General features: G+C 38.4%; 1 protein-coding gene across 1 annotated transcript in view; it reads left to right on the top strand.

Moving 5' to 3' along the window:
- Nucleotides 1-26,421, top strand: part of LOC306982651 (molybdenum cofactor sulfurase-like) — a gene marked incomplete at its 3' end in the record, with an annotated part of 47,656 nt that extends 21,235 nt beyond the window's left edge. Inside the window, exons 7-11 of the mRNA XM_079583120.1 lie at nt 11,643-11,864; nt 12,243-12,503; nt 21,808-21,970; nt 22,698-22,773; nt 26,148-26,421. Of these exons, the coding sequence (XP_079439246.1) occupies nt 11,643-11,864; nt 12,243-12,503; nt 21,808-21,970; nt 22,698-22,773; nt 26,148-26,421 (996 nt within the window). The remainder of the gene's footprint in view (nt 1-11,642; nt 11,865-12,242; nt 12,504-21,807; nt 21,971-22,697; nt 22,774-26,147) is intronic.
- Nucleotides 26,422-27,206: the final 785 nt, after the last annotated feature.

Genomic DNA, 27,206 nt, shown 5'->3' with positions numbered 1-27,206 from the left:
CAAACGAAGCAAAATAACTGCAGGTTTTGGCTGAAACTGACCACATTTTTTGGCTCAAAAGTTTCCGTTTTGTCCAGCTCTCTTTCCTCTGTTCGTTTTGCAGATCTCCACAAATGAAAAGCTTGTGCCTGCATAAAGCCTGGATGTATTTAAATTCCCCTCATTCCTCGGTTTAATGAAACGGCTTCAGAGAAATGTGCTCAAACGAAAACATCATCCGAAAGGTCTCTGTAAACGAGAGTTATTTTACAGTTTAGACGCGAGCGCTGTGAACAAACCCAATTAAAACAAAGTCATGGCCAAAAGAGAGACGTTTCCCGGCCGTTTATCTCCTTCAGCCGGAGCGGAATGTTGTTTTGATGGTGGACTCGTTTGTGAGGACACGTGTTGCTGCTCAGAGATGGAGATGGAAGTGAGTGAGTGTCATTAAGGCTCCTCTTGTGGAGCTTTTAATATCTGTGAAAGCAGAAAGAAGCAGCAGCTGCAGAGACGGAGCGTGTCCTCGGATCATCAGGCTTTAGGTCCAAACTCGGCCAGTGGATGCTGTTTAACCTGTTAACTCCCGCCTGAACTGAGAGCTTTTTCAGTTCAGCTTTACCCAAATCCTGTAGGCCAGTGTAACACCTCCTTTGAAAGACCTACAAAACTCATCTAAATGGAGCTTTTTCCTCACGTCGTCAGATTTTATTCCCATCATTTTTTGGGGGGTTTTCAACTCATTTTTTTCAACTCACTTTTTCATTTTTTGGTAAATGTTTTGTCTTTTTTCGTCACTTTTTGGTCACATTTTCATCATTGTTTTTGTCTCAGTTTTGTCTTTTTCCTCACATCATCAGATTTTTTTTCCATAATTTTTTGGGGGGGTATTCAACTCATTTTTGTAACTTTTTTGTATTTTTTTTTCTTAATTTTTTTTCACTTTTAGTCACATTTTTGTTGGGGGTTTTTTGGATCATTTTTCCGTCCATTTTTTGTCACTTTTTGGTAATTTTTGTCATTTTTTTTATCACATTTTTTTCCATCCTTTTATTGGGGGGGTATTCAAGTCATTTTGTAACTTTTTTGTCTTTTTTTTTCTTCATTTTTTTGGAGTGTTGGTGTTTTTGGTGTTTGGTGTTTTTTTGGATAATTTTTCCGTAAATTTTTTCATTCATTTTTTTCATTTTTGTCATTTTTTGTAAATGTTTTGTCACTTTTTGTCACACTTTTTTTTTTGGTCATTTTTTGTGATATTTTTGTGACATATTTGGCACTTTTTCATCAATTTTTGTCATTTTTTTTGGGTCTTTTTTCCGTCCAGTTTTTGTCACTTTTTGGTCATTTTTTGTGACATTTTTGGCACGTTTTCATCAATTTTTGTCTTTTTTTTTTTCGTCAAATTTTTGTACATTTTTTTGTCATTTTGGTCATTTTTTGTAAATGTTTTGTCACTTTTTGTCAGACATTTTTTTCGTCATTTTTTGTGTCAGTTTTTGTCAAAATATTTTTACATTTTTGTCATTTTTTTGTCAATTTTTCGTCACTTTTTTGTCACATTTTCATCATTGTTTTTGTCTCAGTTTTGTCTTTTTCCTCACATCATCACATTTTTTTTCCATCATTTTTTGGGGGGGTTTCAATTCATTTTTGTAACTTTTTTGTCTTTTTTTGTCTTCATTTTTTTTCACTTTTAGTCACATTTTTGTTGGTGTTTTTTTGGATCATTTTTCCGTCTATTTTTTGTCATTTTTTTAATCACATTTTTGTCTTTTTTTGTAAATGTTTTGTCACTTTTTGTCACTTTTTTTTGGGTCATTTTTTGTGACATATTTGGCACTTTTTCATAAATTTTTGTCTTTTTTTTTGTCTTTTTTCCGTCCAGTTTTTGTCACTTTTTGGTCATTTTTGGTCAAATTTTTATCACATTTTTGTCAATTTTTTGTGACATTTTTTGTCACATTTTTGGCATGTTTTCATCAATTTTTGTCATTTTTTTTTTCGTCAAATTTTTGTACATTTTTTTGTCATTTTGGTCATTTTTTGTAAATGTTTTGTCACTTTTTGTCAAACATTTTTTCCGTCATTTTTTGTGTCCGTTTTTGTCAAAATATTTTTACATTTTTGTCATTTTTTTGTCAATTTTTCGTCCCTTTTTTGTCACATTTCCATCCTTGTTTTCGTCTCAGTTTTGTCTTTTTCCTCACATCATCAGATTTTATTCCATCATTTTTTGGGGGGGTATTCAATTCATTTTTGTAGCATTTTTGTCTTTTTTTTTCTTCATTTTTTTTCACTTTTAGTCACATTTTTGTTGGGTTTTTTTGGATCATTTTTCCGTCCATTTTTTGTCACTTTTTGGTCATTTTTGTCATTTTTTTATCACATTTTTTTCCATCCTTTTATTGGGGGGGTTTTCAATTCATTTTTGTAACTTTTTTGTCTTTTTTTTTCTTCATTTTTTTGGAGTGTTGGTGTTTTTGGTGTTTGGTGTTTTTTTGGATCATTTTTCCGTAAATTTTTTCATTCATTTTTTTCATTTTTTTCATTTTTTGTAAATGTTTTGTCACTTTTTGTCACACTTTTTTTTTGGTCATTTTTTGTGATATTTTTGTGACATATTTGGCACTTTTTCATACATTTTTGTCTTTTTTTTTGTCTTTTTTCCGTCCCGTTTTTGTCACTTTTTGGTCATTTTTGTAATTTTTTTATCACATTTTTTTCCATCCTTTTTTGGGGGGGGTTTTCAACTCATTTTTTTCAACTCACTTTTTCATTTTTTGGTAAATGTTTTGTCTTTTTTCGTCACTTTTTTGTCCAATTTTTCTCACTTTTTGGTCACATTTTCATCATTGTTTTTGTCTCAGTTTTGTCTTTTTCCTCACATCATCAGATTTTATTCCATCATTTTTTGGGGGGTATTCAACTCATTTTTGTAACTTTTTTGTAATTTTTTTTCTTCATTTTTTGTCACTTTTAGTCACATTTTTGTTGGGGTTTTTTTGGATCATTTTTCCGTCCATTTTTTGTCACTTTTTGGTAATTTTTGTCATTTTTTTTAATCACATTTTTGTCTTTTTTTTAATCACATTTTTGTCTTTTTTTGTCTTTTTTTGTGTCATTTTTCATTTTTGTCATTTTTTGTAAATGTTTTGTCACTTTTTGTCAAACTTTTTTTTTGGTCATTTTTTGTGATATTTTTGTGACATATTTGGCACTTTTTCATCAATTTTTGTCATTTTTTTTGGGTCTTTTTTCCGTCCAGTTTTTGTCACTTTTTGGTCATTTTTTGTCACATTTTTGGCATGTTTTCATCAATTTTTGTCTTTTTTTTTTTCGTCAAATTTTTGTACATTTTTTTGTCATTTTGGTCATTTTTTGTAAATGTTTTGTCACTTTTTGTCAGACATTTTTTTCGTCATTTTTTGTGTCAGTTTTTGTCAAAATATTTTTACATTTTTGTCATTTTTTTGTCAATTTTTCGTCACTTTTTTGTCACATTTTCATCATTGTTTTTGTCTCAGTTTTGTCTTTTTCCTCACATCATCAGATTTTTTTTCCATCATTTTTTGGGGGGGTTTCAATTCATTTTTGTAACTTTTTTGTCTTTTTTTGTCTTCATTTTTTTTCACTTTTAGTCACATTTTTGTTGGTGTTTTTTTGGATCATTTTTCCGTCTATTTTTTGTCATTTTTTTAATCACATTTTTGTCATTTTTTGTAAATGTTTTGTCACTTTTTGTCACTTTTTTTTGGGTCATTTTTTGTGACATATTTGGCACTTTTTCATAAATTTTTGTCTTTTTTTTTGTCTTTTTTCCGTCCAGTTTTTGTCACTTTTTGGTCATTTTTGGTCAAATTTTTATCACATTTTTGTCAATTTTTTGTGACATTTTTTGTCACATTTTTGGCATGTTTTCATCAATTTTTGTCATTTTTTTTTTCGTCAAATTTTTGTACATTTTTTTGTCATTTTGGTCATTTTTTGTAAATGTTTTGTCACTTTTTGTCAAACATTTTTTCCGTCATTTTTTGTGTCCGTTTTTGTCAAAATATTATTACATTTTTGTCATTTTTTTGTCAATTTTTCGTCCCTTTTTTGTCACATTTCCATCCTTGTTTTCGTCTCAGTTTTGTCTTTTTCCTCACATCATCAGATTTTATTCCATCATTTTTTGGGGGGGTATTCAATTCATTTTTGTAGCATTTTTGTCTTTTTTTTTCTTCATTTTTTTTCACTTTTAGTCACATTTTTGTTGGGTTTTTTTGGATCATTTTTCCGTCCATTTTTTGTCACTTTTTGGTCATTTTTGTCATTTTTTTATCACATTTTTTTCCATCCTTTTATTGGGGGGGTTTTCAATTCATTTTTGTAACTTTTTTGTCTTTTTTTTTCTTCATTTTTTTGGAGTGTTGGTGTTTTTGGTGTTTGGTGTTTTTTTGGATCATTTTTCCGTAAATTTTTTCATTCATTTTTTTCATTTTTTTCATTTTTTGTAAATGTTTTGTCACTTTTTGTCACACTTTTTTTTTGGTCATTTTTTGTGATATTTTTGTGACATATTTGGCACTTTTTCATACATTTTTGTCTTTTTTTTTGTCTTTTTTCCGTCCCGTTTTTGTCACTTTTTGGTCATTTTTGTAATTTTTTTATCACATTTTTTTCCATCCTTTTTTGGGGGGGGTTTTCAACTCATTTTTTTCAACTCACTTTTTCATTTTTTGGTAAATGTTTTGTCTTTTTTCGTCACTTTTTTGTCCAATTTTTCTCACTTTTTGGTCACATTTTCATCATTGTTTTTGTCTCAGTTTTGTCTTTTTCCTCACATCATCAGATTTTATTCCATCATTTTTTGGGGGGTATTCAACTCATTTTTGTAACTTTTTTGTAATTTTTTTTCTTCATTTTTTGTCACTTTTAGTCACATTTTTGTTGGGGTTTTTTTGGATCATTTTTCCGTCCATTTTTTGTCACTTTTTGGTAATTTTTGTCATTTTTTTTAATCACATTTTTGTCTTTTTTTTAATCACATTTTTGTCTTTTTTTGTCTTTTTTTGTGTCATTTTTCATTTTTGTCATTTTTTGTAAATGTTTTGTCACTTTTTGTCAAACTTTTTTTTTGGTCATTTTTTGTGATATTTTTGTGACATATTTGGCACTTTTTCATCAATTTTTGTCATTTTTTTTGGGTCTTTTTTCCGTCCAGTTTTTGTCACTTTTTGGTCATTTTTTGTCACATTTTTGGCATGTTTTCATCAATTTTTGTCTTTTTTTTTTTCGTCAAATTTTTGTACATTTTTTTGTCATTTTGGTCATTTTTTGTAAATGTTTTGTCACTTTTTGTCAGACATTTTTTTCGTCATTTTTTGTGTCAGTTTTTGTCAAAATATTTTTACATTTTTGTCATTTTTTTGTCAATTTTTCGTCACTTTTTTGTCACATTTTCATCATTGTTTTTGTCTCAGTTTTGTCTTTTTCCTCACATCATCAGATTTTTTTTCCATCATTTTTTGGGGGGGTTTCAATTCATTTTTGTAACTTTTTTGTCTTTTTTTGTCTTCATTTTTTTTCACTTTTAGTCACATTTTTGTTGGTGTTTTTTTGGATCATTTTTCCGTCTATTTTTTGTCATTTTTTTAATCACATTTTTGTCATTTTTTGTAAATGTTTTGTCACTTTTTGTCACTTTTTTTTGGGTCATTTTTTGTGACATATTTGGCACTTTTTCATAAATTTTTGTCTTTTTTTTTGTCTTTTTTCCGTCCAGTTTTTGTCACTTTTTGGTCATTTTTTGTCAAATTTTTATCACATTTTTGTCAATTTTTTGTGACATTTTTTGTCACATTTTTGGCATGTTTTCATAAATTTTTGTCATTTTTTTTTTCGTCAAATTTTTGTACATTTTTTTGTCATTTTGGTCATTTTTTGTAAATGTTTTGTCACTTTTTGTCAAACATTTTTTCCGTCATTTTTTGTGTCCGTTTTTGTCAAAATATTATTACATTTTTGTCATTTTTTTGTCAATTTTTCGTCCCTTTTTTGTCACATTTCCATCCTTGTTTTCGTCTCAGTTTTGTCTTTTTCCTCACATCATCAGATTTTATTCCATCATTTTTTGGGGGGGTATTCAATTCATTTTTGTAGCATTTTTGTCTTTTTTTTTCTTCATTTTTTTTCACTTTTAGTCACATTTTTGTTGGGGTTTTTTTGGATCATTTTTCCGTCCATTTTTTGTCACTTTTTGGTAATTTTTGTCATTTTTTTATCACATTTTTTTCCATCCTTTTATTGGGGGGGTATTCAATTCATTTTGTAACTTTTTTGTCTTTTTTTTTCTTCATTTTTTGGAGTGTTGGTGTTTTTGGTGTTTGGTGTTTTTTTGGATAATTTTTCCGTAAATTTTTTCATTCATTTTTTTCATTTTTGTCATTTTTTGTAAATGTTTTGTCACTTTTTGTCACACTTTTTTTTGGGTCATTTTTTGTGACATATTTGGCACTTTTTCATCAATTTTTGTCATTTTTTTTGTCTTTTTTCCGTCCAGTTTTTGTCACTTTTTGGTCATTTTTTGTCAAATTTTTATCACATTTTTGTCAATTTTTTGTGACATTTTTGTGACATTTTTGGCACGTTTTCATCAATTTTTGTCTTTTTTTTTTTCGTCAAATTTTTGTACATTTTTTTGTCATTTTGGTCATTTTTTTGTAAATGTTTTGTCACTTTTTGTCAAACATTTTTTTCGTCATTTTTTGTGTCCGTTTTTGTCAAAATATTTTTACATTTTTGTCATTTTTTTGGTCAATTTTTCGTCACTTTTTTGTCACATTTCCATCATTGTTTTTGTCTCAGTTTTGTCTTTTTCCTCACATCATCACATTTTTTTCCCATCATTTTTTGGGGGGGTTTTCAATTCATTTTTGTAACTTTTTTGTCTTTTTTTTTCTTCATTTTTTTTCACTTTTAGTCACATTTTGTTGGTGTTTTTTTGGATCATTTTTCCGTAAATTTTTTGTCATTATTTAAATCACATTTTTGTCTTTTTTGTGTCATTTTTCATTTTTGTCATTTTTTGTAAATGTTTTGTCACTTTTTGTCACACTTTTTTTTGGGTCATTTTTTGTGATATTTTTGTGACATATTTGGCACTTTTTCATCAATTTTTGTCATTTTTTTGTAATTTCTTTTCTTCATTTTTTTTCACTTTTAGTCACATTTTTGTTGGTGTTTTTTTGGATCATTTTTCCGTAAATTTTTTGTCACTTTTTTTTTATCACATTTTTGTCTTTTTTTGTGTCATTTTTCATTTTTGTCATTTTTTGTAAATGTTTTGTCACTTTTTGTCACACTTTTTTTTTGGTCATTTTTTGTGATATTTTTGTGACATATTTGGAACTTTTTCATCAATTTTTGTCATTTTTTTTGTCTTTTTTCCTTCCAGTTTTTGTCACTTTTTAGTCATTTTTTGTCAAATTTTTATCACATTTTCGTCAATTTTTTGTGACATTTTTTGTCAAATTTTTGTCTTTTTTTTTTTTCGTCAAATTTTTGTACATTTTTTGTCATTTTGGTCATTTTTTTGTAAATGTTTTGTCACTTTTTGTCACACATTTTTTTCGTCATTTTTTGTGTCCGTTTTTGTCAATTTTTTTTTACATTTCCATCATTGTTTTTGTCTCAGTTTTGTCTTTTTCCTCACATCATCAGATTTTATTCCATCATTTTTTTGGGGGGTATTCAATTCATTTTTGTAACTTTTTGTCTCTTTTTTTCTTCATTTTTTGTCACTTTTAGTCACATTTTTGTTGGGGTTTTTTTGGATCATTTTTCCGTAAATTTTTTTGTCATTTTTTTAATCACATTTTTGTCTTTTTTTGTAAATGTTTTGTCACTTTTTGTCACTTTTTTTTTGGTCATTTTTTGTGACATATTTGGCACTTTTTCATCAATTTTTGTCTTTTTTTTTGTCTTTTTTCCGTCCAGTTTTTGTCACTTTTTGGTCATTTTTTGTCAAATTTTTATCACATTTTTGTCAATTTTATGTGACATTTTTTGTCACATTTTTGGCACGTTTTCATCAATTTTTGTCTTTTTTTTTTCCGTCATTTTTTGTGTCCGTTATGTCAAAATATTTTTACATTTTTGTCATTTTTTTGTCAATTTTTCGTCACTTTTTTGTCACATTTTCATCATTGTTTTTGTCTCAGTTTTGTCTTTTTCCTCACATCATCAGATTTTTTTTCCATCATTTTTTGGGGGGGTATTCAACTCATTTTTGTAATTTTTTTGTAATTTTTTTTCTTCATTTTTTTTCACTTTTAGTCACATTTTTGTTGAGTTTTTTTGGATCATTTTTCCGTCCATTTTTTGTCATTTTTTTAATCACATTTTTGTCTTTTTTGTGTCATTTTTCATTTTTGTCATTTTTTGTAAATGTTTTGTCACTTTTTGTCACACTTTTTTTTTGGTCATTTTGTGTGATATTTTTGTGACATTTTTTGTCACATTTTTGGCACGTTTTCATCCATTTTTGTCATTTTTTTTTTCGTCAAATTTTTTTACATTTTTTTGTCATTTTGGTCATTTTTTGTAAATGTTTTGTCACTTTTTGTCAAACATTTTTTTCGTCATTTTTTGTGTCCGTTTTTGTCAAAATATTTTTACATTTTTGTCATTTTTTTGTCAATTTTTCGTCACCTTTTCGTCACATTTCCATCCTTGTTTTCGTCTCAGTTTTGTTGCCATTTTCACACCTTTTTTCCTGAATCTTTTGGATTGGGGTAAAGCCAAACTGGAGAAAACGAGCTCGGTTCAGGCGGGAGGAGCACGTTTTCACTTCAGTCCTTTCACTAAATATTTCGACCCAAACGTATCTGGTGTGTTCGGTTTCCTCCTCGTTGCTCCAGGGAAAGGTCAGAGGAACCTCTCATCATCTCAGCCTCTGCTCTGATGTGTCTCCATCATCTCAGCCTCTGATGTGTCTCCATCTTCTCAGCCTCTGATGTGTCTCCATCATCTCAGCCTCTGCTCTGATGTGTCTCCATCATCTCAGCCTCTGATGTGTCTCCATCATCTCAGCCTCTGCTCTGATGTGTCTCCATCTTCTCAGCCTCTGATGTGTCTCCATCATCTCAGCCTCTGATGTGTCTCCATCTTCTCAGCCTCTGATGTGTCTCCATCATCTCAGCCTCTGCTCTGATGTGTCTCCATCATCTCAGCCTCTGATGTGTCTCCATCATCTCAGCCTCTGCTCTGATGTGTCTCCATCTTCTCAGCCTCTGATGTGTCTCCATCATCTCAGCCTCTGCTCTGACGTGTCTCCATCATCTCAGCCTCTGATGTGTCTCCATCATCTCAGCCTCTGCTCTGACGTGTCTCCATCATCTCAGCCTCTGATGTGTCTCCATCATCTCTGCTCTGATGTGTCTCCATCATCTCAGCCTCTGCTCTGACGTGTCTCCATCATCTCTGCCTCTGCTCTGATGTGTCTCCATCATCTCTGCTCTGATGTTCCTCAGGTGGATCGAATGGCCGCTCTCTACAACATCCACCTGCGCACGGGCTGTTTCTGCAACACGGGCGCCTGCCAGGCCTTTCTGGGCATCAGCAGCGAGAAGATGAAGAGCAACCTGCAGGTGAGAGGGGCGGGGTTAAGGAGCGACCTGCAGGTGAGAGGGGGCGGGGTTAAAGAGCAACCTGCAGGTGAGAGGGGCGGGGTTAAGGAGCAACCTACAGGTGAGAGGGGCGGGGTTTAAACTCCTGGTAGTAATACCAGGAGTAGTTTGGCATCTGCACAGGAAAGTGAAGATTACTGTGCGGATTTCGAACTACTCCTGGTGTTATTACGCCTTACAATATAGTTCCCCCTTTTATCCGCTTAGAAAATCCACATTGTTTAATTGTGTGTAATTATACTTTGTAGTGGAACACTTCACGTAACCATATTTAAATAGGGAAAACGTGGAAGAGCTCGGTAGCTTCTATCTTGACCTGTTTTGGAGCTATAGAGGAGAGAGGGAGAGGCTAAATGCTAACGCCGTCTGCGCTGTGTTTACGTGACTGAAGATCAGACAGGTCCTAAAGAACTCGTCACAGCTCAGGTAAGAACATATCTCAGTGTGGAAAAACACCGGCCTGTTCCTTTAAGAGTTCCTTATATAACAAACTGTATTGAAGTGTGGGGTAATGGAGGCACCACACTGCAAAAAGTAATTAACTAGATCAGTATAAACATCTCAATTTGAGCACAATAATCCACATTTTAGTTGTTTTCACTAGTTAAGAAGTTGTTGGCCATTTGTCCTGGATTATTTCACTTGTTCTGAGATGTTTCTGACTCGTTTCGATACATTTCGTCCTTATTTCAGGTCATTTTCTTTGCCAATGGGGAAAGAAAATTGTTCTTATCTCATTGGCAATTTTACTTTCTTATTTCAAGCGAGATTTACCCTAGAACTGGTCTGAAATGTCCTCAAACAAGCAAAGGAAACTCGGTCCGATCAGGAAAAGTGTCTGAATGAGTGAAAACCGCTCAAAACAAGAAACATTTCCTCAATTCAAGTCATTCAAGCCAATGCTTGATATTTACTTTTTGCAGTGCAGTTATACAGAAAGGCTGTTCTTACTCCAGAAGAAAGCTATAAGAATTATGACTCTCAAAGGTCCACGGGACACAAACAAACTGTTTATAAAACTGCAGACCTTGTAATTTAATGAATTGGTCAAATTTAAAATACTAAAAATTATGAGGAGAGTGAAAAATAAGTTGGTGCCAATACATATCCAAAACAAATGTATGTTAATCACAGACAGAAACAACAGAAGAAAGGGCAGTTTCTGGGCGCCATATTTACACACTTCACACTTTTCTTGTAATCATGTAACACAATCACTCAATTCAATAAAATGTATTAAAAGAAATGTACTTGGAAAATACGAAGGCGATTGATTTAGTCATTGATTTAGATCAGGGGTCAAAGTTTCCTCGGTGAAGGGCCGATTTTCATCATCGTCAAAAGACCAAAGGCCGGACCCTCCGATTGAAGCAACTGAAGTAAAGCATCACTTTCTACATATGCCAGTGTTGTACGTCACACACACTGGGAAAATGTCCATCTTAAATCAGATAAATGACTTAAAATCGCTTGAATAAAGTGTTTTTTTATGTTCAATTTCAGTCAGTTTGAACTAATCTAAGATCAGGTAAAAACGCTAATGCCAATGGAACAGATAGAAATAGAAATCCCACTGGAAATAAACAAATATTTATTTTTCACTTGAAATTATGCGAAATTAATCTGAATTAAGAAAAACTTGTGTTTGTTCCATTGGCTAGAACAGGTTTGATCTGCTTTAAGGCCAGACCAAATCAAACTTTAGATTTAGTCTCTTCATTCAAGTAGATTTAAGTCGTTTCTTCCTTTTATAGATGGGTATTCTTTTAGGATTATGCTCTGCTAAGACATTTTAAGGAACTGACAGCGTTGTTCACATTTCTAGAGCACTTTAACAGGAGCTCTGATTTGGGTCATAATATTTCTCAGAGTCATCTCGAGGGCCAGAGTTTGGTGATGGAGGGCCGGTTTTGACGTGTTCCTCTCGTTTCACATGAGCGTCCTGTTCCTCCTCAGAGCCTCAGATAAAGTAAAGTTTCCTCCTCTCATCTCCAGGCCGGTCACGTATGTGGAGACACCGTGGACCTGGTGGACGGGCGGCCGACCGGAGCCGTGCGCGTGTCCTTCGGATACATGTCCTCCTTCCACGACTGTCAGAGGCTGCTCCGCTTCGTGGTGGAGTGTTTCTGCAGCGGCGCCGTCTCCGTGGACGGGGGGGGGATCCAGGCCGCGCTCCGTCAGGCCACGCCCACCGAGACGGCGGCTCCAGGCCCGAGCGTGGAGGAGGAGGGGGAGGAGCCGCAGAGAGAGGACTGGGAGGAGCCACAGAGAGAGGACCAGAGCCACAAGGGGGAGGAGCCACAGAGAGAGGACCGGAGCCACGAGGGGGAGGAGCTGCAGAGAGAGGACCAGAGCCACAGGGGGGAGGAGCCGCAGAGAGAGGGCCGGAGCCACAAGGGGGAGGAGCCGCAGAGAGAGGACCAGAGCCACGAGGGGGAGGAGCTGCAGAGAGAGGACCAGAGCCACGAGGGGGAGGAGCTGCAGAGAGAGGACCAGAGCCACGAGGGGGAGGAGCTGCAGAGAGAGGACCAGAGCCACGAGGGGGAGGAGCCGCAGAGAGAGGACCAGAGCCACGAGGGGGAGGAGCTGCAGAGAGAGGACCAGAGCCACGAGGGGGAGGAGCCGCAGAGAGAGGACCAGAGCCACGAGGGGGAGGAGCCTCAGAGAGAGTCCCAGAGCCACGAGGGGGAGGAGCCGCAGAGAGAGGACCAGAGCCACGAGGGGGAGGAGCTGCAGAGAGAGGACCAGAGCCACAAGGGGGAGGAGCCTCAGAGAGAGTCCCAGAGCCACAGGGGCGGGGCTTACACGCTCGCCAACATCTACATCTACCCGGTGAAGTCGTGCGGCGCCTTCGAGGTGAGGCTTCTGTATAATGTGTTCATATCCTGAGCTCTTGTCATGTCAGTGCCCTCTGCTGGACACGTGTGGAACTATTTCTTTTTATTTAATGCCCCCTAGTGGCTAAAATGAGCATTCAGGTTACGATTCTAGAGATGCACCAGGTTTTTACTTCAGACACCGATACTGGAGGTTTGAGTATCGGCCGATATCCGATATTAGCCGATTCAAGAGGAGGGCTGGGTACAGTGATTTTGATCTCCTGGCCTTGTTGTCACTATTATTGATTGACTGTGGAATTCTTCCGCAGTCAATTATTGGTTTTCATGTTCTTTATTATTATTCCTCTTCCATCTTTTTCCCGATTTTCTAGAGCTTTCAGCACCTTCATGCTTTGTGCAATTTATGCAAGTTATGCATCAAAACGTTCCGCATGTTGAGGAGAAGGTGCTGTTACTTTAGTTCCTCATGTTGAGGAGAAGGTGCTGTTACTTTTGTTCCTCATGTTGAGGAGAAGGTGCTGTTACTTTAGTTCCTCATGTTGAGGAGAAGGTGCTGTTACTTTTGTTCCTCATGTTGAGGAGAAGGTGCTGTTACTTTAGTTCCTCATGTTGAGGAGAAGGTGCTTTTACTTTTGTTCCGCATGTTGAGGAGAAGGTGCTGTTACTTTTGTTCCTCATGTTGAGGAGAAGGTGCTGTTACTTTAGTTCCTCATGTTGAGGAGAAGGTGCTGTTACTTTTGTTCCTCATGTTGAGGAGAAGGTGCTGTTACTTTAGTTCCTCATGTTGAGGAGAAGGTGCTGTTACTTTAGTTCCTCATGTTGAGGAGAAGGTGCTTTTACTTTTGTCCCTCATGTTGAGGAGAAGGTGCTGTTACTTTTGTTCCTCATGTTGAGGAGAAGGTGCTGTTACTTTTGTTCCTCATGTTGAGGAGAAGGTGCTGTTACTTTAGTTCCGCATGTTGAGGAGAAGGTGCTGTTACTTTAGTTCCGCATGTTGAGGAGAAGGTGCTGTTACTTTTGTTCCGCATGTTGAGGAGAAGGTGCTTTTACTTTAGTTCCTCATGTTGAGGAGAAGGTGCTGTTACTTTAGTTCCTCATGTTGAGGAGAAGGTGCTGTTACTTTTGTTCCTCATGTTGAGGAGAAGGTGCTGTTACTTTTGTTCCGCATGTTGAGGAGAAGGTGCTGTTACTTTAGTTCCTCATGTTGAGGAGAAGGTGCTGTTACTTTTGTTCCTCATGTTGAGGAGAAGGTGCTGTTACTTTTGTTCCTCATGTTGAGGAGAAGGTGCTTTTACTTTTGTTCCGCATGTTGAGGAGAAGGTGCTGTTACTTTTGTTCCTCATGTTGAGGAGAAGGTGCTGTTACTTTTGTTCCTCATGTTGAGGAGAAGGTGCTGTTACTTTAGTTCTTCATGTTGAGGAGAAGGTGCTGTTACTTTTGTTCCTCATGTTGAGGAGAAGGTGCTGTTACTTTAGTTCTTCATGTTGAGGAGAAGGTGCTGTTACTTTAGTTCTTCATGTTGAGGAGAAGGTGCTGTTACTTTAGTTCCTCATGAGGAGAAGGTGCTGTTACTTTAGTTCCTCATGTTGAGGAGAAGGTGCTGTTACTTTAGTTCCTCATGAGGAGAAGGTGCTGTTACTTTAGTTCCTCATGTTGAGGAGAAGGTGCTGTTACTTTTGTTCCGCATGTTGAGGAGAAGGTGCTGTTACTTTTGTTCCGCATGTTTAGGAGAAGGTGCTGTTACTTTTGTTCCTCATGTTGAGGAGAAGGTGCTGTTACTTTTGTTCCTCATGTTGAGGAGAAGGTGCTGTTACTTTTGTTCCTCATGTTGAGGAGAAGGTGCTGTTACTTTTGTTCCTCATGTTGAGGAGAAGGTGCTGTTACTTTTGTTCCTCATGTTGAGGAGAAGGTGCTGTTACTTTTGTTCCTCATGTTGAGGAGAAGGTGCTGTTACTTTTGTTCCTCATGTTGAGGAGAAGGTGCTGTTACTTTAGTTCCTCATGTTGAGGAGAAGGTGCTGTTACTTTTGTTCCTCATGTTGAGGAGAAGGTGCTGTTACTTTAGTTCTTCATGTTGAGGAGAAGGTGCTGTTACTTTTGTTCCTCATGTTGAGGAGAAGGTGCTGTTACTTTTGTTCCTCATGTTGAGGAGAAGGTGCTGTTACTTTTGGGACTTCTGCAATTTACGTTTTTTCCGCAATCGGCCAAAATGTCGGAGATTTTTCCCATTGACTTATAATGGGGCTGCCGCAAATCCATGCTTTTCTGCACTTTTTTCTGCATTTTCTGCCATTTCTGCACTTTGTGCAGGTTCAGCTTCTGCAACTTGTGGGTTTTGAGAAAAAATTGGCTTCTGCAGATTTCCAGTTTTTTTATACGAGAGTTTGAAATGTTTGCATTGGTGTGTATGTGGGAATCCAGCCAATGGGGAAACTCCAGGACTTTCAGCCATTTGTGCTTCAGCCAATCAAGCACTGAGGCCATTTCAACAGTTTGACCAGTTTATGGAATATAAAAGTTTATGCAATATTAATAATTTATGCAAATTAACCACTTTATGCATTTTAAACCGTTTATGCAACTTAAGAGTTTATGCCATTTAGGATTTATGAATTTTAAAGAGTTTATGTAATTTACACAATTTATGCAAATTAATCCATTCATGCATTTTACCACTTTATGCAGTTTAAACAATTAATGCAACATGACATTTTATGCATTTTACCAGGTTATGCAAATCATATTATGCAAATTAAGCAATTTATTCAATTTGAACAGTTTATGCAATTTCTGCATTCGCTTCCCGCAATTCCGCAGTCAATCGCAATGGCAGCCATTGCATTTCTAGTTATTATTATTATTATTTTATTTTTTCTCTCAAACGTTCAAAGGGGTGTTCCACAGGGCTCTATACTGGGACCTTTACTCTTTAGGCTTTTTATAAAGGATTAGCCACATCTGTCCCGGTGTAAATCGCCAACTTTATGCGGACGATGCTGTTTTTTATGCCAAGTCACCGGAACAGCGGAGGTTCTGTCTGTGCGGCTGAGGTCAGTCAGGGTCAGGTCAGTCATTCATCAGCTGGTGCTAAATTTAACAAAAACTGTTTCAATGTGTTTTTCTATTAAAAGACGAAATGTAGAGCAACATTTTTTGATGACTTTGCAAAACAAAACTATAAAATCGGTAACAGATTTTAAATACCTTGGATTGGTCCTCGACCCCCAATTAAGATTTGACAAACATCTGAATAAAATATCGAAAACTATCCAAAGCAACTTAAATTATATTCCAAACCAGGCCCTCCTGTACATGACGCTGTGATATTCTCACATATATCATACATATATGTATGACATCATGGGCCCAGGCCACGCCCTCAGACACTAAATACATCAGGTCCTTATACGATAGAGCTGCAACTAACGATTATTCTGTAATCGATTAATGTATCGACTATTTTTGCGATTAATCGATTAGTCTCTTGGCTGTGAAAGGTGTAGGAAAATTATTTTTTTTCCATTTTTTTATCACATGAAGCTAAAGTGGCTCCGCGTGAGGACGTGTTGATGGAGTAAACGTTAAGTAAATGTTTGTCGGAGGCTCTTTGCGCTAATTCTGCTACTGATCGGACGAGACACAAACAGATGAACATGAAATTTACAATGTACAAAGTACTACATCACTTACTATAAAAACAAAGTAGGTTTTCATCAAAAATACTAAATTTTCATGTAAGTTTTGCTCTATTTGAGTCTGTGTGAATCAGAAAACGATTAATGGATTACTAAAATAGTTGACCCTTTCAATAATCGATTAGTTGTCGATTAATCGATTAGTTGTTTCAGCCCTATTATATAATCAAACTCTAAAGATCATGGACAAGAAGCCGATCCGCTTTCATCACTGCAAAAGCGATTTATGTTTTCTCAAACTAACTTTCAAATGTCTCAATAATCTGCGCCTGAGCCTCAGTTCATTTGTACATCAGTAATAACATCAGTAATAACATCAGTAATAACATCAGTAATAACATCAGTAATAACATCAGTAATAACATCAGTAATAACATCAGCAATAACATCAGCAATAACATCAGTAATAACATCAGTAATAACATCAGTAATAACATCAGCAATAACATCAGCAATAACATCAGTAATAACATCAGTAATAACATCAGTAATAACATCAGTAATAACATTAGTAATAACATCAGTAATAACATCAGTAATAACATCAGTAATAACATCAGTAATAACATCAGTAATAACATCAGTAATAACTGCAGAGCTCCTCATCTGGTCTGGTCCTTTACATATAAAAGTGCAAAGTGATGGAACTCATGACGCTGAACTCCAAACCATGACTGAGTTTAAAATGTTCACGTCTCCAGTTAAGTCTGGGCTGAAAACGAAACAGAATTGTGCCCATTTGTAAATGTGTAAATAGCACTGAGTTTGTGTAGATGATTTACTGTATATTGTGTGCATATACGTACGTTTTTTAGATAAAATGATAATGTCGTGTAGAAAGGCCCAACCCGGGACTGGAGCTGAAAGTTAGCACCAGCTATAAACTCTTTTTGCATCAGTAACAAGTCTGTTTTGTGCTATGTTGACTTGCAATGTCCCTGTCAGATAAATAAATAAATGTATAAAATGTGGGTGAAGCCAAACGGGACACCATGTGCTGGGTTCAGGTGGGGGTGAAGGTAAAGGCAGTTGTTGCTCTGCCGTACGTCTGTGACCTGCTGCTGCTGCTGCTGCTGAAGCGTGTTTGATCAGATCCTCCCGGGGTCTCGTTACCGCGGCTGTGATTAAAACTGTCCGGACGTGGACGAGCTTCAGCCTCAGACTCTGACACGGACCTTTGTGCATCTGTAGCTTCAGTTCTGGAGACGTAATGTCCGGCTGCGGCTCATGGACTAAACCCAAACTGACCCAGGGAGTGAACGGGAGTGAGAGAAGCAGAGAGAGGAGGCACTTCCAGGCACTTCGGCTTCCTGTCTTTTGCAGTACTTGGCTTGTTGCGCGGTGTGGCTATGCTAGTTCCTCTGACCTGAAGGTGTGAGCGCCTGGACTTCCTGTCTGTTTTCTTTTCCTGGAATAATAATCATATTTTCTAAAGATTACGTTGTGGGCGGTGAGTTCCCGGTAGACGATCATTTACTGTGTTCAAATCATGATGTAACGAGTTCAGAGGAGACGCCTGTGATCATGAAGGAGTGATAGTTTGTCTTGAAGCTAAAGGCTAACATGCTATGAAAAATATATATATAAAAAAGGCACTATTTCAAGTTGTGTAATGCATTAACCCCTTAACTCCCACCTGAACCGAGCACGTTTTCTCGACGAAAACAATGATGGAAATGTGGCAAAAATGTGACAAAAAAATGACCAAAAAATTACAAAAATGTGGTAAAAATGTGACAAAAAAATGAAAAAAAATGTGTTAAAAAATTGACAAAAAAGTGACGAAAAAATGACCAAAATGTGACAAAATGTGACAAAAATGCGATAAAAATGTGACAAAAAATGTGACAAAAAAATACAGAAATGTGATAAAAAATTGTCAAAAAAGGGACGAAAAATTGATGAAAAAATTACAAAAATGTGACACAAATGTGATAAAAAATTGACGAAAAGATGAAAAAAAAAAAATGAAAAAAATTTAACAAAATGTGACAAGAAAATTACAAAAATGTGTTAAAAAATTGACAAAAAAGGGACGAAAAATTGATGAAAAAGTGTTAAAAATGTCACAAGAAATTGACAAAAAATTGAAGAAAAAATGACCAAAATGTGACAAAATGTGACAAAAATGCGATAAAAATTTGACCAAAAATGTGACAAAAAAATACAAAAATGTGATAAAAAATTGTCAAAAAACGGACGAAAAATTGATGAAAAAATTACAAAAATGTGACACAAATGTGATAAAAAATTGACGAAAAAATGAAAAAAAAAAAAAAATGTGACAAAAAATTAACAAAAAAGTTTCAAAAAGGAGTTAAATACTCGACAAAAAAATGATGGAAAAAAAAATCTGACGTGAGGAAAAAAAGATCCTCTCGGTTCAGGCGGGAGTTACAGAGTTTAAATTAGCCTTTAGCTTCTCGTCTATGGAAATATTTCTACCAGGAACTCACTGGTCTGAGCTAATCTTAATGGAAATGAATACGAACAGGAAGTACTAGCGCCCACAGCTTCAGCTCAGAAGAACTAGCGTAGCCACATTGTGCAACAAGCCGATTGTACTTCCTGGAGGAGCTTCACAGCATCATGAGACTTGTCCTCCTGGTCAGGTGGAGCGCTGGCCTCTGACCCTCTGACACTCAGTCTTCATCATGAGACTTGTCCTCCTGGTCAGGTGGAGCGCTGGCCTCTGACCCTCTGACACTCAGTCTTTGCAGCATCATGAGACTTGTCCTCCTGCTCAGGTGGAGCGCTGGCCTCTGACCCTCTGACACTCAGTCTTTATCATGAGACTTGTCCTCCTGGTCAGGTGGAGCGCTGGCCTCTGACCCTCTGACACTCAGTCTTTATCATGAGACTTGTCCTCCTGGTCAGGTGGAGCGCTGGCCTCTGACCCTCTGACACTCAGTCTTCATCATGAGACTTGTCCTCCTGGTCAGGTGGAGCGCTGGCCTCTGACCCTCTGACACTCAGTCTTCATCATGAGACTTGTCCTCCTGGTCAGGTGGAGCGCTGGCCTCTGACCCTCTGACCCTCAGTCTTCATCATGAGACTTGTCCTCCTGGTCAGGTGGAGCGCTGGCCTCTGACCCTCTGACACTCAGTCTTCATCATGAGACTTGTCCTCCTGGTCAGGTGGAGCGCTGGCCTCTGACCCTCTGACACTCAGTCTTCATCATGAGACTTGTCCTCCTGGTCAGGTGGAGCGCTGGCCTCTGACCCTCTGACACTCAGTCTTCACAGCATCATGAGACTTGTCCTCCTGGTCAGGTGGAGCGCTGGCCTCTGACACTCTGACACTCAGTCTTTATCATGAGACTTGTCCTCCTGGTCAGGTGGAGCGCTGGCCTCTGACCCTCTGACACTCAGTCTTCATCATGAGACTTGTCCTCCTGGTCAGGTGGAGCGCTGGCCTCTGACCCTCTGACACTCAGTCTTCATCATGAGACTTGTCCTCCTGCTCAGGTGGAGCGCTGGCCTCTGACCCTCTGACACTCAGTCTTCACAGTATCATGAGACTTGTCCTCCTGGTCAGGTGGAGCGCTGGCCTCTGACCCTCTGACACTCAGTCTTCATCATGAGACTTGTCCTCCTGCTCAGGTGGAGCGCTGGCCTCTGACCCTCTGACACTCAGTCTTCATCATGAGACTTGTCCTCCTGCTCAGGTGGAGCGCTGGCCTCTGACACTCTGACACTCAGTCTTTGCAGCATCATGAGACTTGTCCTCCTGGTCAGGTGGAGCGCTGGCCTCTGACCCTCTGACACTCAGTCTTCATCATGAGACTTGTCCTCCTGGTCAGGTGGAGCGCTGGCCTCTGACCCTCTGACACTCAGTCTTCATCATGAGACTTGTCCTCCTGGTCAGGTGGAGCGCTGGCCTCTGACCCTCTGACACTCAGTCTTCATCATGAGACTTGTCCTCCTGGTCAGGTGGAGCGCTGGCCTCTGACCCTCTGACACTCAGTCTTCATCATGAGACTTGTCCTCCTGGTCAGGTGGAGCGCTGGCCTCTGACCCTCTGACACTCAGTCTTCACAGTATCATGAGACTTGTCCTCCTGGTCAGGTGGAGCGCTGGCCTCTGACCCTCTGACACTCAGTCTTCACAGCATCATGAGACTTGTCCTCCTGGTCAGGTGGAGCGCTGGCCTCTGACCCTCTGACACTCAGTCTTCATCATGAGACTTGTCCTCCTGGTCAGGTGGAGCGCTGGCCTCTGACCCTCTGACACTCAGTCTTCATCATGAGACTTGTCCTCCTGCTCAGGTGGAGCGCTGGCCTCTGACCCTCTGACACTCAGTCTTTATCATGAGACTTGTCCTCCTGGTCAGGTGGAGCGCTGGCCTCTGACCCTCTGACACTCAGTCTTCATCATGAGACTTGTCCTCCTGGTCAGGTGGAGCGCTGGCCTCTGACCCTCAGTCTTCATCATGAGACTTGTCCTCCTGGTCAGGTGGAGCGCTGGCCTCTGACCCTCTGACACTCAGTCTTCACAGCATCATGAGACTTGTCCTCCTGGTCAGGTGGAGCGCTGGCCTCTGACCCTCAGACACTCAGTCTTTATCATGAGACTTGTCCTCCTGGTCAGGTGGAGCGCTGGCCTCTGACCCTCTGACACTCAGTCTTCATCATGAGACTTGTCCTCCTGGTCAGGTGGAGCGCTGGCCTCTGACCCTCTGACACTCAGTCTTCATCATGAGACTTGTCCTCCTGGTCAGGTGGAGCGCTGGCCTCTGACCCTCTGACACTCAGTCTTTATCATGAGACTTGTCCTCCTGGTCAGGTGGAGCGCTGGCCTCTGACCCTCTGACACTCAGTCTTCATCATGAGACTTGTCCTCCTGGTCAGGTGGAGCGCTGGCCTCTGACCCTCTGACACTCAGTCTTCATCATGAGACTTGTCCTCCTGGTCAGGTGGAGCGCTGGCCTCTGACCCTCAGTCTTCATCATGAGACTTGTCCTCCTGGTCAGGTGGAGCGCTGGCCTCTGACCCTCTGACACTCAGTCTTTATCATGAGACTTGTCCTCCTGGTCAGGTGGAGCGCTGGCCTCTGACCCTCTGACACTCAGTCTTTATCATGAGACTTGTCCTCCTGCTCAGGTGGAGCGCTGGCCTCTGACCCTCTGACACTCAGTCTTTGCAGCATCATGAGACTTGTCCTCCTGGTCAGGTGGAGCGCTGGCCTCTGACACTCTGACACTCAGTCTTTATCATGAGACTTGTCCTCCTGCTCAGGTGGAGCGCTGGCCTCTGACCCTCTGACACTCAGTCTTTATCATGAGACTTGTCCTCCTGGTCAGGTGGAGCGCTGGCCTCTGACACTCTGACACTCAGTCTTCATCATGAGACTTGTCCTCCTGGTCAGGTGGAGCGCTGGCCTCTGACCCTCTGACACTCAGTCTTCATCATGAGACTTGTCCTCCTGGTCAGGTGGAGCGCTGGCCTCTGACACTCTGACACTCAGTCTTTATCATGAGACTTGTCCTCCTGCTCAGGTGGAGCGCTGGCCTCTGACCCTCTGACACTCAGTCTTTATCATGAGACTTGTCCTCCTGGTCAGGTGGAGCGCTGGCCTCTGACACTCTGACACTCAGTCTTCATCATGAGACTTGTCCTCCTGGTCAGGTGGAGCGCTGGCCTCTGGGACCTCGGGGGCTCCTGTACGACCGCAGCTGGATGGTGGTGAACGGGAACGGAGTCTGTCTGAGCCAGAAAAGAGAAGCTCGACTCTGCCTCATCAAACCACGAGTCCAGCTGAGCAGCAACCGCCTGCAGCTGCAAGCCCCAGGTCAGAGGAGAAAGAGAATAAAGAGAATGTTCTGTCTCAGGTCAGAGGAGAAAGATAATGTTCTGTCTCAGGTCAGAGGGATAAAGATAATGTTCTGTCTCAGGTCAGAGGAGAAAGATAATGTTCTGTCTCAGGTCAGAGGATAAAGATAATGTTCTGTCTCAGGTCAGAGGGATAAAGATAATGTTCTGTCTCAGGTCAGAGGGATAAAGATAATGTTCTGTCTCAGGTCAGAGGAGAAAGATAATGTTCTGTCTCAGGTCAGAGGATAAAGATAATGTTCTGTCTCAGGTCAGAGGGATAAAGATAATGTTCTGTCTCAGGTCAGAGGGATAAAGATAATGTTCTGTCTCAGGTCAGAGGGATAAAGATAATGTTCTGTCTCAGGTCAGAGGGATAAAGATAATGTTCTGTCTCAGGTCAGAGGATAAAGATAATGTTCTGTCTCAGGTCAGAGGGATAAAGATAATGTTCTGTCTCAGGTCAGAGGGATAAAGATAATGTTCTGTCTCAGGTCAGAGGGATAAAGATAATGTTCTGTCTCAGGTCAGAGGATAAAGATAATGTTCTGTCTCAGGTCAGAGGGAGAAAGAGAATGTTCTGTCTCAGGTCAGAGGGAGAAAGATTATGTTCTGTCTGAGCCTCAGGTCAGAGTGTGACTGTGAGACTGTGAGTCTTGCCCGGATACCTCTGTGATGTGGTCCTGAAGCTCCTCTTTGTGCCTCAGGGATGGAGAGCGTGTCGGTGCCGCTGGAGCCTGAAGCTCCTCCTCAGGTCTGTCTGAGTAAAGTGTGCGGCGACAGGTGAGTGACATCACACTCATGACCCGGGTTTTCTCTCCATCTTTATTCTGTTTTTATTCCCGTTCATGTAAAGTCCTCGAGTGTCGACAGTTTATTATTAAACCCACGGCCATTAAGAGTTAACCTTTCCAAAACCCCGCCCCCAAACGCTCATTCAATCAAACTTTATTTATAAAGCGCTTTTCATACCGAATGAGACATCACCGAGAGGGAGCATATACAGATTAAAAAGCACTGGGCCTAAAACTGAACCCTGGGTCACACCACATGTAATTCCATGGACCTCAGAGGAGCAGGTGTCCACACTGTCTGTGAGGGAGGAAGTAAACCATTTGTGTTCAGCACCAGAGAGGGAGAAGTGTTTTAAACGAGTTAAAAGAATAGTGTGGTCGACTGTATCAAAGGCTCAGATCCAGAAGAACCAACACTGTGACCTTCTGTGAGTCATAATCTAATCTAAAGTCATTTAAAGTCTGTAAGAGGGCGGTCTCGGTGCTGTGGTTTACCCTAATGCCAGACTGGAATTTCTCATGGACATTTTCTGCAGGAATAAAATCACTAAGTTTGATAAAGACAAGTTTTTCTAAGATTTTGCTTAAAAATGGTAAGTTGGAAACTGGTCTGAAATTGTTAAAATCATTAAAATCCAAATTGCTCTTCTTCAACAGGGGCCTCACCACCGCCCCTTTAAAGGCAGCAGGGAAGACCCCCGTCTGAAGAGAGCAATTCATCATGTTTAGAAGCTCGTCTCTAAAAGATCCATAACATGTTTTAAAAACGGTGTTGGGGCCGGGTCTAAAGGACATGTGGTGGAACTCACTGAGGAGAAAACTTTATCAAACATCTCAGCTTTAACCAGGACAAAACTGTCCAGTGTTTCCTCTGGAACAAACAGACCATCAGATGTATTTAGAACCGTGTTACTTTGGGTAGATAAAATATTACATCTGATAGTGTCTCTTTCCTCTGAAGTGTCTGCAAACGCCTCAGAGTCTGTGGGGTTAAAGGAGGTTTGTTTAAATTAGGCTTTAAAACATTTTCTATGGTTGAGAATCAGACTTTTGGGTTATTTTTATGATCGGTGATTATTGTGGAAAAGAATTTGTTTCTTGCATTTCTTATTGCTGTATTGTAGGTCTTTTGGGCACAGAATATTTGATAATTTATTGTTATTTTCCTTTTCCTCCGTCTCCTCTCGGCCGTCCTGCAATTTCTCTTCAGTTGTTTTAGCTCCTCGTTTCTCCAAGGGGGAAGTTCGGGTTTAGGATTAATCTTTTTAAGTTTGAACGGTGCAACTGCATCGAGGGCAGTGAGTAGTTTATAAAGATACAGTAGTATAAATGTTCCTGTGTTTGGTATAAAGACACAGTAGTATAAATGTTCCTGTGTTTGGTATAAAGACACAGTAGTATAAATGTTCCTGTGTTTGGTATAAAGACACAGTAGTATAAATGTTCCTGTGTTTGTGGTATAAAGATACAGTAGTATAAATGTTCCTGTGTTTGGTATAAAGACACAGTAGTATAAATGTTCCTGTGTTTGGTATAAAGACACAGTAGTATAAATGTTCCTGTGTTTGTGATATAAAGACACAGTAGTATAAATGTTCCTGTGTTTGTGGTATAAAGACACAGTAGTATAAATGTTCCTGTGTTTGTGGTATAAAGACACAGTAGTATAAATGTTCCTGTGTTTGGTATAAAGACACAGTAGTATAAATGTTCCTGTGTTTGGTATAAAGACACAGTAGTATAAATGTTCCTGTGTTTGTGGTATAAAGACACAGTAGTATAAATGTTCCTGTGTTTGTGGTATAAAGATACAGTAGTATAAATGTTCCTGTGTTTGGTATAAAGACACAGTAGTATAAATGTTCCTGTGTTTGTGGTATAAAGACACAGTAGTATAAATGTTCCTGTGTTTGTGGTATAAAGACACAGTAGTATAAATGTTCCTGTGTTTGTGGTATAAAGACACAGTAGTATAAATGTTCCTGTGTTTGTGGTATAAAGACACAGTAGTATAAATGTTCCTGTGTTTGGTATAAAGACACAGTAGTATAAATGTTCCTGTGTTTTTGGTATAAAGACACAGTAGTATAAATGTTCCTGTGTTTCTTGTATAAAGACACAGTAGTATAAATGTTCCTGTGTTTGTGGTATAAAGACACAGTAGTATAAATGTTCCTGTGTTTGTGGTATAAAGACACAGTAGTATAAATGTTCCTGTGTTTGGTATAAAGATACAGTAGTATAAATGTTCCTGTGTTTGGTGTAAAGATACAGTAGTATAAATGTTCCTGTGTTTGTGGTATAAAGATACAGTAGTATAAATGTTCCCGTGTTTGGTATAAAGACACAGTAGTATAAATGTTCCTGTGTTTGTGGTATAAAGACACAGTAGTATAAATGTTCCTGTGTTTGTGGTATAAAGACACAGTAGTATAAATGTTCCTGTGTTTGGTATAAAGATACAGTAGTATAAATGTTCCTGTGTTTGTGGTATAAAGACACAGTAGTATAAATGTTCCTGTGTTTGGTATAAAGACACAGTAGTATAAATGTTCCTGTGTTTGTGGTATAAAGACACAGTAGTATAAATGTTCCTGTGTTTGGTATAAAGACACAGTAGTATAAATGTTCCTGTGTTTGTGGTATAAAGACACAGTAGTATAAATGTTCCTGTGTTTGTGGTATAAAGACACAGTAGTATAAATGTTCCTGTGTTTGTGGTATAAAGACACAGTAGTATAAATGTTCCTGTGTTTGGTATAAAGATACAGTAGTATAAATGTTCCTGTGTTTGGTATAAAGACACAGTAGTATAAATGTTCCTGTGGTATAAAGACACAGTAGTATAAATGTTCCTGTGTTTGGTATAAAGACACAGTAGTATAAATGTCCCTGTGTTTGTGGTATAAAGACACAGTAGTATAAATGTTCCTGTGTTTGGTATAAAGACACAGTAGTATAAATGTCCCTGTGTTTGTGGTATAAAGACACAGTAGTATAAATGTTCCTGTGTTTGGTATAAAGACACAGTAGTATAAATGTCCCTGTGTTTGTGGTATAAAGACACAGTAGTATAAATGTTCCTGTGTTTGTGGTATAAAGACACAGTAGTATAAATGTTCCTGTGTTTCTGGTGTACAGACACAGTAGTATAAATGTGCTGCAGCTCCGTCTCCTTCCTCCTCGTCCCTCGTCTGTTTTTCCTGTTATTTCCTGTTATTTTCTGGCGGATAAGCAGCAGCGTCTGATAAGAATCGGCTCCGACACGCGCAGCATGTCGTGTCGGTGTCTGGGTCAGACGCTGCAGATTTCCCCCGGGGGCGCTGTATGAAAATAATCCGTGGTGTTGTTTTCCTTTCGCAGGGTGGAGACGCTGGACTGCGGGGACGGCGCGGCGGCCTGGCTCTGCCGGTTCCTCGGGCAGACGAGCCGCCTGATCAGGCTCAGTCCGGATTCCACTCGAGGCGCGAGGAAGCGGCCCGGAGGAGGTGAGCGTCGTCTGCAGGGAAGCGAGCGGCCTGTGGGGGAAAACAAGGCCTTTCCCAGACAATGTGAGGCCATGTGTGAGTCACAGGGTTATTCTGACCACGAGTCTGAGAAACATCACAGGCATCAGGGACTTAGTGACCGGCTGTGAAGCACCTTCAACCCCTTAACTCCCAGCACATCTTCTCCAGTTTGGCTTTACCCCAGTCCAAAAGCTTCTGGGAAAAAGCAACAAAACAATGATGAAATGTGACAAAAATGTGAGAAAAAATTGATGAAAAAGTTGCAAAAATGTCACAAAAAATGGACAAAAAAATGTCGGAAAAATGACAAAAAAAGACAAAATGTGACAAAAAAATGACCAAAAAATGTATTAAAAAATTACTAAAAAATAACAGAAATGTGACAAAAAATGACGAAAAAAATACCAAAAAAAATGATAAAAAATGAAAAAAATGTATAAAAAAAAACTATTGACGAAAAAATGACAAAAAAATGACCAAAAAAATGACAAAAATGTGACAAAAATGTGACAAAAAAATGACAAAAATGTGACAAAAAATGACAAAAAATGACAAAAATGACAAAAAATGTGACAAAAAATGACAAAAATGTGACAAAAAATGACAAAAAATGACAAAAAATGACAAAAAATGACAAAAAATGTGACAAAAAATGTGACAAAAAATGTGACAAAAAATGTGACAAAAATGTGACAAAAAATGACAAAAAATGACAAAAATGTGACAAAAAATGACAAAAAATGACAAAAAATGACAAAAAATGACAAAAAAATGACAAAAAATGACAAAAAATGACAGAAAATGTGACAAAAAATGACAGAAAATGTGACAAAAAATGACAAAAAAATGACAAAAAATGACAGAAAATGTGAAAAAATGTGACAAAAAATGTGACAAAAAATGTGACAAAAAT

Source organism: Gobius niger, assembly GCF_951799975.1.
Source record: "Gobius niger genome assembly, contig: SCAFFOLD_78, whole genome shotgun sequence".
Classification (NCBI taxonomy): Eukaryota; Metazoa; Chordata; class Actinopteri; order Gobiiformes; family Gobiidae; genus Gobius; species Gobius niger.
This window is presented reverse-complemented; position numbering and strand designations above follow the sequence as displayed.